General features: G+C 38.8%; 1 protein-coding gene across 5 annotated transcripts in view; it reads right to left on the reverse strand.

The window, feature by feature from the left end:
• The window catches only part of SH3KBP1 (SH3 domain containing kinase binding protein 1), a 215,703-nt gene that overhangs the window by 5,185 nt on the left and 195,595 nt on the right, over window positions 1-14,923 (reverse strand). For all 5 annotated transcript variants that reach the window (XM_052673762.1, XM_052673761.1, XM_052673760.1 and 2 more), the window contains 3 exons: window positions 12,816-12,901; window positions 2,566-2,675; window positions 1,179-1,304 (listed from right to left, as the gene is read on the reverse strand). In XM_052673762.1, the coding sequence (XP_052529722.1) occupies window positions 1,179-1,304; window positions 2,566-2,675; window positions 12,816-12,901 (322 nt within the window). The remainder of the gene's footprint in view (window positions 1-1,178; window positions 1,305-2,565; window positions 2,676-12,815; window positions 12,902-14,923) is intronic.

The following is a 14,923-nucleotide window of genomic DNA, read 5'->3' on the forward strand; positions in this document are numbered from 1 at the left end:
ATTGAGTGCAGAACCTGCCCCAGACAAACACTGCATAGAAGAAAGTCTTCTGTGAAACAAACAGTGCGACCAGATATAGAAAAATGGCATTATAAATCACAAGAGAGATGAATAATCCTGGTGGCTTGAATGCTTGACTGTTGTGATCTTAATTATGCCCCTTTAACGTTTTACGTACGTGTATGTATGTCTGAGAAGCAATGTATGCACCTGCAACCAGATTCTTCATGGATAATAATCCTTCAACAACCTGATGCAAGTTTCCTTTGAACTGAATGGGGATGTCAGGCAGCAAGTGAGCAAGGCACAACTGGTGCCATCCACACTGAACATGTTACGCCACATCTCATCTATCCATCTGGATCAAAGCCTCAGCCAGACACTTTCTTATAGCAGTCTTGGTGTTTTAGAGGAGCAAGATCTACATTGTTGCCATGCCAGCATATCATTTACGAATGTTGGCCCAAGAATATTCATTAATTCAAACGCACCCAGAAGAGGGAGCTATATAGCAAAACATTATAATTTGATCACAGAAGTGACTGCATCTTTCAAATAAGTCTTGAAATAAAAATAGTGTTAAAAATATAAATATTATAATGAAGTATTTTTATTAGCCAAGGTATCCTTATGTACTATAGCACCAAACTCTAAGGCCTGATCTATTTATTCCTTCCATAGTATTTGATAATTTCAGTTTTCTACCAAGACAAAGTAAGAATAGCACAAGCCTATATGATAAATACAGTTATACCAGTATAAAAAGTGACTATACTTGCAAATTTTAATTCACATACTGTTAGAATGGCCCAAAGAGTTGTACTTATTTGCTCTGCTCAAAGACTGATCTCATGTAAACTCAATTTACAGCTGCAAAAAAAGGCCTCTGTTTCTAACATCTATTTCCCTAGCTTCTTTGAATCTGTGAAGTGCAATTACACTAGAAAGATTTTTTTTCATACTATGTTTATGGAGGCATTTAACTCTGCAATTCTCTTTAGACTTTTCAAACACAGAACGGCCTTACGACTTCTACGTTACTTTAAAGGACCGGTTACAAAAGTGGTTGTTGTGTTAATATTAAAAGAGTTACTATTGAAAGTAACTATTTGAATAATGTTTTCAAAAATTAAAATACCCACACAGTAAGGATGAACAATTAATTCCAATTAATTTACCTGTGATATTGTAACAGTTCTTGATTTCTTCGACACTTCAATAGTTTTGTGTGTAATGGAAACATGCTCTTCCTTCTCTTCCTCAGGACTTGGTGAGTCAAAGAAATCTGGGCTTGAAAGGGACGACTGGGTAGAGAGAAGAAAAAAAGCAGATATTTTCACTGTATAAGGATTTAACACAGGAATAAGAAAAGCATCAATGTGGTTTTGGTTTGGTGGTGGTTTTTTTTGGTCACAATTTCCAAAGTAACAACCTGAAATTCAGCACTCTCCCTCCTTCCATTTTTTGTTTTGCTTGCAGGGCTAGATGAAATGAGAAATTCTTAGAGATCTGGATTCAATGTGAATTTCCACCTTTGCCTTGCATTATACTCTAAGACTAAAGCACCTTCCTGTCTACCTTACTTGGCCAGGATATTCTGCATGCTGTGGGGTGTCAGCCCTGCCACTGCTTTGCCTATAGTGCAGGTCTTGCTTTGCTGCTCTTTCGAGGAGTCTCACTACTGCCTATGCACACTGATGGCACAGTACAGGTCTGCCATAGGCCTCTCTGCAAAGGTGCAAACAAGGAAGGTTTTTCTCTGTCCCTTGTCCATTTACCCATGGAATTGCCAGGGGAAGAAAAGTCTCTGAACTTCTTCTAGGTTTCTGTATATTTGTGCTCACAGACAAATTTGAAAGACTTTTTGTTTGTTCTTTATTAGTTTCACAACACCCCTTTACACTTCCCCCACTTCATTTTCCTTGAGCCACGTGAACATGGGTATCATCAGCAGTTGTTCTCATTCTCATATTCCAGAATGCAGGAAGTGTGGAAAAAACAATCCCCAATCCCCACAGAAAAAAGACTGAAAAACTGAGCTGCAGATTCCAAAGCAAGGTTTCTGAGACCAACTGGTCTAAAAATACTAGAAATTCAAGTCACCCCTTTATTTACAGGTGTCAGCTTAAGGAGAAGAAATGATTGATGCATGAGGAGAGTTGCTGAAGACCCATCAACGGTCTGCTGTCCTCAAACTCTGCTAACTGGCCCAAAGGGAAATCCTTCCTTTGGGAAATGCTTTTAAAATCCTTGATATTTTGCACAAACTAATTTATTCCAAAGGTTTTTTATAGAGCTTTATTTTGGCCTCAGCCATGGTTGGCAAGGAATACCTGGCAGCACCCAAAGGGGGGAGGGCAGGGTACAAATCTCACAAGGGAGGGAATGTTTTAAACATTAGCATTCAAAACATTGGCAGCCTTTAGACATAAATTTTCCTGCATCTCTCTGCCTCACTGTACATGTGAAGGAATGGCTGTGTAAATGGATTAAAAGCATCAGGGAACAGAAAGACAGAGAAGAAAAAGTTCAGGAAAAATCTTTTAAAAATCAAATTACACTTACAGATGTGAAAGACTGGGAGGGTGGTCGCCTGCCAGTAGCTTTTGGTCTGGTTGTAGTTGGATGATTAAGCTTCTCAGCAATTGGTACTACAGAGTCAAAACCTTCCAAGTCTTAAAAATAAAACAGAATTGATTTGATTTTCTGGCAACTATTCTGAAAGGGAAAAAAATCACTTTTTTCTTTTAATTTTGAAGAAACCAAATGCCATTTTTTCCATTGTATTACAGCATTCTGAGCACATTTAGACAACATGATGTCACTAAAAGAACCTGGAAGTCAGAGGCAGCTGCAGTCCAGTTGCTCTTGCTATGCACAAGGGCCATTTCACCTCAAACACAACAAAGGGGAAATGAGCAGAGGAGCCTCTGGTTTTGTTTACGTTCAGCACAGTGAGAGCGAAATGACAACACAGATCCTATGGCAATGAACAGTTTCAAAATTTCCATCTTGCTATTAGAAGGATTAGTAATTTTTTTTCCAAACAGCTGGAGACCGAATACAGCACACACGTTGTCTCACATGCTGTATAGCCAGCGCTGCTAGCAGCACCACAGACAATTGCTCCCTGAATCAGAGAATGTGCGTGCTGGAGCTGGATGGAGCTGCGGGTTTCTGGATGGCTGCAGCTGGAGGCAGAAGAGTTTCCAGAAGCTGAAGATGAGGAGATTATCTCCAGCAGTTCAGAGGTTAAGCAAAAACTCCTGCAGGCTCCGGAAGAGGTAAAAAGCCCACGACCGTCTTTGTGGTTAATAAAATGCACTGGGAAGGTGCTTGCTGAATCCAGCCACGTGTTTATGTGAAAGAACGATGCGAAGGCTGACGGAATACTGCAGCTCATGATTACGTGCCCGAACCAAATGGCTTAACACCTTTCATCTATTTTTATGGGTGATATCAGTTTCAGTCACCTCAATTTCAGAACGCCCTATCGCGTATGTTAAACAGAAATGATTGAGAAAACATACAAGAGTCCAGGCACGATAAATCCAAATTCTGAAGAATTACTTTCAGGCATGAATCAAATGCTAGAATTTTATTACTCAGAGACCATTTTTCACCACATACGTGCGGGAAATACACCTTGTAATTTAACAGTGCTCTTAATTTTCCAATCTGCTGCAGAACAATGAGTCTCTAAAGTTCAAGCGTTACTGCTGTGTTACAAAGATGGTACAAAATCACATAACAGAAAAACAAACCTGTGTTTGTGCAATAAACAATGCACACTGAAGGACACTTAAATGAATTCAAGTACTTGTGAATTGGCAGCTAGGAAACAAATGGGATTAGACGTTCTTGATTCAGGAACATTTTTCCATCCCAGGGAGATTTAGAAAAGGGTTTAAAAAAAAAAAAGAGATACCTCTTTCAATAGCCCTGAAATAGTCAGAGGTTATTCATCTCTAAACTTTATTTAGAGCAACTTTTCCTATATATAACCAGTGACACCACTGTCGTTTGCCAGGTATTTCTCTCACTGCTTCCTTATTGACTGTTGCAGCCTTTGCCATGAGGTATCAACACAGTCAGTCAATAGCAATTTGGTAATCCAAAGCTTTGAATGAATGCAAGTATTAGGTGAAGCTACAACGCTTTGAAAAGAAAAATGAGCTAACCCAAACAGATTACACAAAACTACAAGAAAGCACACAGACCTCCAGGGTTACAGAAGAGGAGAAGAGGAAGTAAAATAATTATTTTCTGGAACAAACATCAGCCTAAATATAGGGTTTGGCTTCCAGAATTGCCAGCTTGAAGCTGATATGTGAGATAGCTAAATGCCTTCTTAAGATCACATGGCAAATCAGCAATGTATTTTTATGCATTGTCTTTGTATTTGCTACTGTGTGTCAGTTAGGTTGAAAGCAAGAAAATATTGCCATCAATAACAGACTTCCCATAAACATGTGAAATTCACATACACAAGTACAAATGGTGACTTGAAGCAGCTGCTCTTCCCCACCTAACCATCTTCACTGTTTTTTTCCTGACCTAGTTTTAATTCAGCTTATCTTCCAAAAATGTGTGCCAAGCCACACAAATACCTGTGCTGAAGAAAGGATCAGTAGCTGCTAAAGCTGAGAGGAGAAGGAGGCTATTGCTATGACGCAGTAAACTGACTGCAGTTATCTCCATGAGAATACATGTGAGTGCTCTAGTGCACAATTTCTCTTTTTCCACTTCCTTTGTAAGTGCCACTCTCTCTTTCTCTGTTCTTATATAGGATGAATATCTATCCTAAAAATGGAAAACATCAATGAAAAAAAAAAACAGTGACAGTATTAACACAGTGTGTTTCTTTGGCCTAAGTAAGCTGTTACCTAGGCTTCTATGTCTGATTAAAAAAATAAATTAAAAAAAAATCATGTTTCAATTGCAAAATGTATTGATAACAGCAGACGAGGGTACATATTTTTGTTCAGAAGACGCATGGGCACTCACAGATGAAATGTACTCCGCACATTTTATGAATACCAAGAAACACAAACATTCCTGTGCAAAGCTTCTGCTAAGAAGAAATAATGGGAAGAAAGATGATAACTCTCCATTTCTTCTACTTTTGAATGCATTCCTGATGGCCAGAAAAATAAACTAAAGCAGCCCATTCCTACGCTGAATTTTAGAAAAGGAGTGGAGCAGAGCAGATGTTGGAAAGGTTCCTCTGGTAAAACCTACAGCCGAACTGGTAAAATCACAGCCATTCAGCTGACACTGCAAATGAGACTGTATGTAAGTGTAAGGGACAGCACTTGGTACAACGCTAAAACAGTAAACCCATCTCCCAAAACTTCACATGCTCTTTTATCATCTCCTCCCAATTTGTTCTCCTTATTTAGATGTGGTACTCACTCCCAAATCCCTTCTGCACTGAAGATAATCACCACCTTCCCTGAGCACTCAGAGAGATTCCCACGTGCTATACTAGTGAAGAAAATGAGGAACAAAACCACAAAAAAGACCTCTGCCTTACTATCATCTATACTGCAGCTTCAGTAATTAACTCACTTACAGAGGTTATTTGATTTTTCTATTGTTAGCAGAAAGCCAGGCTATATAGGTGTGACTAGACCACACTTACCAAAGTTATTAAATGCACCCATCTATTTTGGAGAGTATTTCTCCAGTCATCAGGTACTGCAAGCTTAAATTTACAGACTAATCAAACTGTAAAACTTTCCTGAGAAGGGCCAAATGAGAGGCCATTAAAATGTGATCTACCCTATTCAAAGCATGTTAATTGCCAGTAAGGCAGCATCAGCATCCAACAGAATTGAAAGGTGCCTTGGTCCAGCTTTCTGTGTCTGTTAATAGTAACCAGTAAAGAAGGTTCTCTTAAACACACAGAAGACAGGAGAAAGCCTTCAATTAACAGTGATAATCTGTAATTTAAAAAAAAAATCCTAATTAAAAAAAATAGGTGATAGTTGTTCTACAAATAAATAGATGCACTGAGCTTTCTTACTGCTTTGGTGGTCAAGCTGGCAATTTATGCGTACTGGTGTAGTACACCCAAAAAAACACCCAGCTTACTGAGCAAACACAGCTATAGGAACAAATTGGAGAAATACTGACTGTGCAAAAATTATTCCCTGGTATCTTTCCATACCCTTAAGAATAGGATTTCCTGCCCCCTTAAGAATAGGATTTTTTTCACCACTCTTGTGTTTGCTAGAAGACATGGCCACCGTGTTTTCAAACAGTATCCAGATCCAGAAAAACAACTTTGAGGAAAAGTTCTGAGCTTTTTAGATTTGCACCTTCCCAGAAAACAACTTCCAATCCCTCCGGAAGAATTCCCAGGAAGGAATTAAATGGCTACACTTCCTTCCTTGTTCCCCTCCTCCAGGCATTCATTTACTATTCTAGCAGAAATTGTGCCTAGGCCCCACTCTGGCTTTTTTTTTCAGTCTTTGGGCAAAGTCATTTCTACATAATGAAGATAGAAAGCTTTCTGAATTAGCAGAGAAATTTCACCTTGGGAAAAACGAAGTGGAAAGTGATGGATAATCTCAGAATCAACATATTCAGAATGCTAATGGCAAGATTTCGGAGAAGAGAAATACAGCAGGGCTGGAATAAATGAGGCCAAGGTGGCATTCAATTCATTTGAAGAGGACAACGTCACAAAAAATCACAGAGGTAGATTTCATTTCATTATCATATTCAATACATTTAAAGGATTGACAACAGGCTAGTTAAATGATGTACTGTCTTTAAACACATTAATCCTGAAAGCTATCCTGCATCAAATGAGACAGATATGGCAAGTGAGATCTTCTGCATTAAAGTCAGTTCAATACACAGTGATAATTAAAAAGCAACTCAACAGAGAATACGAATATTACTGGGAATTTTCACAAGCCCAGAATTGTTCTAACTACTTCAAGTACTCAGGTTCTGCTCATCTCTCCCTGTTGAGCAACATTCCACCCTTCAAGGAACACTGCTGCACTTTCAGTCAGGTTCATGGTAGCAGGATCACACCCAGGATAATCTGCTGACTCTTTTCTAATTCACTTCTAGCAGGAGGGTTCCATGGCCACAGAGTTGCTCTGCGTAAGACTGCCTTGTCAGTCTGCCCACGACTCTTTGCTCTGGGTGGAAAAACCTATGCTGGCCTGGCTTCCTTGGACAGCCACTGGACAGCCACCTCTCCTAAAACATGTGATTCGATTTTCACATTTCAGCCCCAAGTTTTATTGGCTTAATAGCAGAATGTAGAAAGCTGCCATAATGATCTTAGCAAAGCACTTGCCAGTGTCCTCATCAGGATTTTATTTTTAACAATTCAGAAGATGCCAAGAAAGAGCTAAAAGGTCAAGGAAATTGAGCTAGAAGAAATGGATATGCTGTTTTCAGGCGCCTCCATTTGACACACATAGAGAATGATTCAAGTTTCTGTGTGACTGCTTTTTCTTCAGCACCCTCCAGGGCAAAAGACTTAATTAATTTACGTAATGGACTATTAGCATATCACTGATCACAATGTTTATAATTCACACCTAGGTTTATGGGTAATTTGGATTCAGTGACTTTTGAGTTCTGCTTCTTTGCTTTGCTATATTCAAATGAACATGAACAGTAGCACAGAAAGAATTGTTCTAGGCAGATTACTGTCTTCACTATAGAAACCAGATTTTGTCCTCCAACCTTTATATTCAGCAGTATTTTCCTTTTTCCAACTTTTACTCTGTGTCTTCAGGCAACGTAATTTTGTCTTACAATATAGTGACCTGTGATTTAAGCACAAAAATCACAGAATCGTAGAATGGCTTGGGCTGCTCCATTCTCTAACTTTTTACTGGAAAAATTCTTTGTTTTTTTCCCTGGTGTGGGCCAAGCCTTATTAGATCACTTTATTCCAGTAGAGGCACAGTGATCATCTCTCTTAGCAAATACGAGCACTCATTTGTTAGAACATGTTGAGTTCTGCAGCATTTGCAAATACAGCTCAAAGAAACTTTGAAGAAGTTGTGTTTGTTAGATAATTTCAAGTAGGGTATTTTTAAGTACCTTTCCAGGCATGTTGGCACCTGGCTTAGGGAAGGGACAGGAAAAGAGAACAGCTGATAACAGGGCTTCAGTTGGTGCTCCATGATCCTTCAGCAAATGCTCTGAGCAATAAAGTCTGAGGAAATGCTGAAAAATGCACTCATGTCAACCAGGCTTGAGGAAAACTCTTTAAATTCATACCGACACCGAATGTTTTGGCAGGAATCAATGGGTACATATGATTCTGCTGTTAGCATTGCTGAAGATTATTAACTGCTTTCACAAATACTATCCAAAACATGTAAAGAGCCAGGAAAAATACTGGAAGGATTGTGTCCACTTGGCTCTACGTGGTAGGTATCTGTGCAGATCAGTCTTTTGCAAAGTGCAGAAACTGCTTCATGTGTGGATTACCTGAACATTCCCACAATACATACACTGTTAGATACACAATAGATACACTGTTTTTATTTCTTTGTGGCTTATTCTTTTAACCACTTTGTTTAAATCTCTGTTGCTATAAATGTGAGGTGGTACCAAAGCTACCATATTTTGTTCAGTAATCATTAGTGCTTGAGACAGCAAACTAGTGCATGTGTTAGCTGTTTCTTTTTGTCATTGCAATGGTTCTCAGAAGTAACAATTCTTTGTGTACATAAGAAGAAATAATCTAAATATTCAATGCATAATCTATTATATTAATTGATTAAATAATCAATTGCATAATCTAAAATTCAAGTTATGCAATAGGACATGAATTTAAACCAACTAAATCAACACAATTCTTCAGAGACTGCTCTTGTGTCAGTAGAAAAGGATTTACTTTCAATGTGGCTTTTGTTGCTTTAGAAGCACTTCAAAGTTCCAAAAGCCTCTGTAATTCTGGAACAGTAGTCTGGACATGAGACTTACAACAGATCTAACTGCTGTGATTTAACCACAGGAATACCACAGGCAAGTTTTGGGTGACACGTCTGTGCAAGATCCACTGAAAGTCACTGAATGCTTCTCCAATTTCTATGATTTTTTTTTCCCATTTCAGACTAATGACTAATTAATGAAATCACAGCATTGACAAACAGTGTATGCATACCGTACACTTCACTTACATCACTCAATTTTCTTACTCTAAAATAAAAGGAACTATAATGATTTCTCATTTCACTGCTATGGTGCAAGACTTCCTGTCACAGTACATTCCATTTCTACTTTGAATTAAAAAAATATGTAACTGCTAAGTACACATCAGCCGTTCAACAAAGTATTTATGTTTGTTACACAGTGTCAACTAAAGCAAACACAGGACAGGAAGGAAGGAAATGGAAAATAAAAGGCCTTACCCTCCTGAAATGAAGAAGAATTACCTATGGCAAAGACATGTGAATAGGAAAAGCTGGATGAAATACGTGTGGAAAGTAAAGTAAATGTATCACTGAAAACAGGGAGAAAGAAAACAAAAGAAGTGAGGAGGAATAGGGAATGGCTCCTCTTAAATATTATATTCTGAGGGCTAGTTTTCCAGTGGCTTTTGGTAAGGAATGCAGAAAGAAGCAAAGGCGTGAACAACAGTAGTAATAGCTGCAATTATGTTTACAATCAGCAGCGACACTGCTAACCAGGTCTTGCCTTTGTCAATACAGTTTGCAAAATTATAATCAAGGCTGCATTATCACCCAAAAAATTCAAATGTCAAGTCAGAATTGAGCAAAACATGCCAGTGAAATCAAGCCATGCACTAGCATCTGCATAAAAACAACCTCTCATAAATGCATCTGACAGAATGTTATGTGCAGTATTACACATCACGTTAGCCTTGCTCAAGCAACTGTGGCCTTCTCAAGTAAAGTTGAGTGAGAATGTATCTAAATGTGATTTAGATCACTGACAGCAGAAGTTCTAGGGATTTGACATTTCTTAGAAAACAGTAAGGTAACTTTCCCAAAGCAGGCAGTGTTTGCCACTGATCTGGAACGGGGGACGTAGGCAAGTTTTGAACCTACATTCTTCAGTTCCCCTCTAAATATTGTTTCTCAGCTGCTGGTTATATTATCATCTTCGTTGTTGCTCTTCACTTACTGGATTTTGAGAGATGACATATGGCAGGACACCACATGTTCTCACCCTTCCTCCTTTAGGAGGGCTTTTAAGCAGCTGTAGGACGTAAGTGTTGAGAAAGTGACAGCCAATGCCCAACAACCTCACTGTGACAAAGAAGCCAGGAAAGCTGTATTTATCTGCAGACCATGACTCACCCTTAATATCAAGCATAAGCATGATACAGGATGAGGCAACTTGCAGCTAAACACTGCTTTCATTTTCTCTACAAGAGCTGAAGGCATCCTGGAACTGCATCTGTGTTCATGAAGATATAGGCAGCATCCTTGTCACCAGAATGGGCATATATCTGAGTTACCGTGAAGGCCATTTAACTTCAGTCTTCTGCAAAGGCTGCAGCTAAGTCTGACCAGGTCTGTCACGTAGGTCCCCTCTAATTAATTGTGTGAAACTGGATTAATGAAAAGACATACAACCATTAGATTTAACTAGATCCAATTTGACTGTAAAGATGAACCTGAGAGAAACAGGCTGCCTTTCCCACAAAGTGAGTGTGTGGGGACTGGGCAACCAGTAACACAGACAACAGCCAGCTATAACCTGGACTCACAATGCCCTATCCACTGCTGCTTAGGAAAATATTGGACACCATATACAGTCATCTGTTGTTTTTACTCATTACTCGTTTAGCCAAAAGACTGCACCAACCCTCTGTTTTCTTGTAAATAAATTAAAAATCTAGCGTATTTATCATAAATCTTTGCAATTACAGTGGCCTGCAGACTGTCCTTTCCTCAAAGTAAAAGACGTTAACACACTGTAAATTGTTTTGGCTTATCGAGTTTTAATTTATCGTTCCATCCTCCCTTAAAAGGTTATTTCTTCAGCAATATTTTAACAGGAGCCATCAAAAACCTGCTGAAAATTCATATGAGCTATGACCTTCAGGTCAACTTCTATTCCAGAATCATCACTTTTTTTCTTTTTCTCTTTAATAAGTTGTCTAACAGGTTAGGATGACATGACTTGCCCTTGCAAATGCCACTCGGGTTTGACCCCTATCAAGTTATACCTATCTAAGTATTCACACTATTCTATCCGTGGGCTCAATAGGTTTCCCCTGTAAGTGGTAACAGGAGGTCACAAGCTAAGCCCTTTGCAAAATGTTGTATATGTGGTTTGGTTTATGGACTCCTATTGGCTCCTACTCTCCACTGAATAAACAAACAACAGCTTAGTTCCTGAAATGAACAAAAACCATAACAAATGACATTTTCCACCTACTCTTTTATAGGTTGTTCAAAACCATACAGTAAAACAAAACACTCCATGCTTTTATCCTGATATCAATTTCAAAGAAACTCGCACAAGAATTATAAGAGTTTATTTTCATCACACAGTTATTTGCTATTTGCAATCAATCAGCTCTCTCTTTCAAGAACGCAAAGGCTTGCTGGCTTTGAAGCAAATATATAAACAGAGCTAGTTTACAAATGGCAGAACGTGGCTGCATTTCCACACTGTTCTTTCATATTTATAATTAAAAATATTAATGCAATTTATCTCAAGCTTCTATCTTTCCATGATTATTACAAAGAAAAATCCAACAGTACACACTACTTGGTTCTATGGAATAATGTTACTATCATAAACCAGGGAGCAACAGCAGAAGGTTAAGTAAAAGCAGACATATGGATGTTGGAATGCTCATAAATATGAAATTAATTTAGCATTTTATTTTTACATTTCAAGTAAAAGTCACAACTTTGAGCTACGCTTGCAAGTATGAAGAGAAGGCAGGTTTGGCAGTTAAAAAGTTTCTATTTTATGAAATGGTCACTAATAAAGCAGTTTGTGCATAAACCTCCACACCGAAAGAACATTTAGTGCTGCCAGTGAAAGGTAGCAATGCCTACGCATTCAAGGTACCCTGCTTCTGCCTTTTACAGGATGGGTTCTCTCACAGCACAGCTGTGACTGCGCAGAGCGACAGCAGCAGCTGTCACTGTTGGATTTCTCAGTGGAGGTGAAGATGGCTGTCATGGGCTTTGCTTACAGCCCTGGGACAGGAGGAGAGCACCTTGCTTTGGAGTGCCACTTACTGCAGCACTCTCCTCTGCAAACATCTCCTGCACAGAAACTTCAGAAAGAAGGAGGGCGAGAGAAGATGGAAAAATAGCCTATCTTCACTCCTTTCAAGGTGACTTCTTGATTAAACTGTTTGTGTGGTAACTGTTTTAAACAGAAATTTAGACTTCTCTTTATCAGCGTTTTCAGTAGAATTGATTCACATCGGCATGAATTTGATCTCTATTCCTTTGTACTAGAAAATGCAAAGATTACATTAAAAGCACCATTTTGCAGCATTAAAATTATGGCAAAACTAACATTACATCTGTTAAACAAATATGATATCGTTGGCCTTTTCACTTGTTTCACTTTTGAACAAAAACAACAGTTCTACTCAAAACAGCTCACTGTTTCATGTTTCTATTTGTGTTCTTCAACAGAAAAAATACCCAAACAAAACCTTTTAAAGTACATCAGAAATGATTCCACAATTCTGCAACTAAAAATTGACATAAATCGCTCACATTCATTGCCAAATTCTCAGTCTGCTTTTTGGATCATAACAAAGTCTCTAAAAAGCAGACCTGCACCATAAATTTCTTAGGCAAACTATAAAAAGCTCTATAACTTACCGATGTCATTGCTTCTTTCAGAGGAGTCTTTCTCCAGTGCACTGGACACCGAACTCCCCACTAATTCCACTTTTGGACTATCACTCCTACATTTGGATCAAGAAGAGGACAGATTTTATTGGAGTTTGTGCATAGGTTACAGTAAATTGATAGCTAACCCGCAATTACTACCGAGAGAGGGAAATATTCTTCCCTTGTAGCAGCAGAGTAGCAGCAATGTGTCACAGAGAGCAATCTCCAGTAAGCAAACATACCGTATGGATTAACCTTATCTCATTTCTCCTTAACACCTGTCAAAAAAGCCTATTTTAGACATTGCAGTGTCTAAATAATTCTCCAAATGTTCACAGCATCTCAACGTGAAGGAAATCTAAGGGCAAAGGGACAGCCTTCAATATCTTATTTGTAACTGTTTGTAATTAATTAGCTGGAGTAAATGACAGCGATGGGCTATCCAGAGCACTGCAGACAGGGAGAACCTTCGCAGAAGCGTTATGTGTCCTGACAGCTCTTATTCATAAATGCAGCTTCTCCAACAAAAGGAGACTGTCATTTATTTTTGCACATTACTTATGAGACTAGACTATGAAAATGGTTTTTCACAGATCCACTGAAACAAGATCACCTACTGTGCCTGAAAACGTCTTTGGAATAGACAAGCGTTGAGAGTTGTGATACCTTATGGATATGAACCTTATAGAAATTCTGAAATCAAATGGGAGATCAAACATAACCAACAAGGTTATTCTTTCTACTCCCCTCACAGCTACTAAGTCTACAAAAATAATCTGACTATTGAAACAATTAAGAAAAAAAGGGCCAGTAGTAGGTGAGCAGCACAGCATTGCACAGGTCTCACAGACAAGTCCCTGAGGCATCTTCCCTGATAACAGTGGTTCTGTTTATGCAGTAAATTGTATTTAACATTATTATAATGTCACAAATACCTTATTTTTTCTCCACAAAACTATTCCCAGCATAGCAGTGAAACGATTAAGATGAATGTAATGTACCAGAATTATGGGTAAAAATACTGACCATCCCTGGAACAACCCAGGCAGACATGCATTCATATAAACACCAATTGAAAGTAAAATACAGGTGAACTCCTAATAGTCTGATGGCCTAATAGTCAGATGGCCTGAACCTCCACTTGTGACAGCAGCACACGGGTGAAACTGAAGGCATCTAGAAACCTTATTTCAGAATCCAGGAAGGCAGTGGTAGATAAAGAGTCTAAACATTTGTCACAGATTAAGTGAATCTAATTAAACAAAATAGATGGTACAGACAGTTTATGACCTGAAAAAAACCCCACCCTTGTTTGACACAACTATCAATTTGGCAGGTTGTCTGCAACAGGGAGGAAGCAATACACTCCTGGAATCACAAATTAATTGCTGAGATGATAAATAAGATGATCCACCTGCTCAATTATTTTTCCTATCTTTTGGTTTTTCACCTATCAAAAAATGCATATGTATATATAAATATATAAGAAATAACATAGTTTCTTGGCTCACACAACAATGAGCATCTGACTGCCTGTTCTGTTTTGCACACATGTATTTCCCAGCCAATTGAGAGCAACATGTGAGTCAGAAGCACTTTAGGAAATGGACGACCACTCTTTTGGAGTAGATTCTTAATATGTTGTGACTCAGGGCTGAAAATCACAGCATTTACCATTTGAATACTGATGATGGCAAGATACATGACATCACCAAAAAAAACCCAACCCAAATCCACTCCACTGACACAAAAAATCAACAGGTTTATTATGCTAATCTGCACCCATATGAATACAAAAGCCATTTCTTTTGGGACACAGCATCTCCCTCTCTCTGCTCCTGCCCATGCAGACAGGCTGTCAGCTTGATGGGACAGCTGATGAGCCTTGAAAGAAAGCCCACGCTAATAGAAGCCCCCTTGCAAAGTGATTAATTGCCATCTGGAGCAACTTCCTGACCCATATGGCTGAATGTCTGCACAAACGCTGGTGCTAACATAAGGGAGGTACAAGAATGCGCTGCCAGGAAAAGGAACCTGCCCCTTTCAGCAGCAGAGACTCAAGATTGGTTTAGACTAGCAGTGAAAATGCACTTGGT

Source organism: Tympanuchus pallidicinctus, unplaced genomic scaffold (assembly GCF_026119805.1).
Source record: "Tympanuchus pallidicinctus isolate F22 unplaced genomic scaffold, pur_lepc_1.0 scaffold14, whole genome shotgun sequence".
Taxonomy (NCBI): Eukaryota; Metazoa; Chordata; class Aves; order Galliformes; family Phasianidae; genus Tympanuchus; species Tympanuchus pallidicinctus.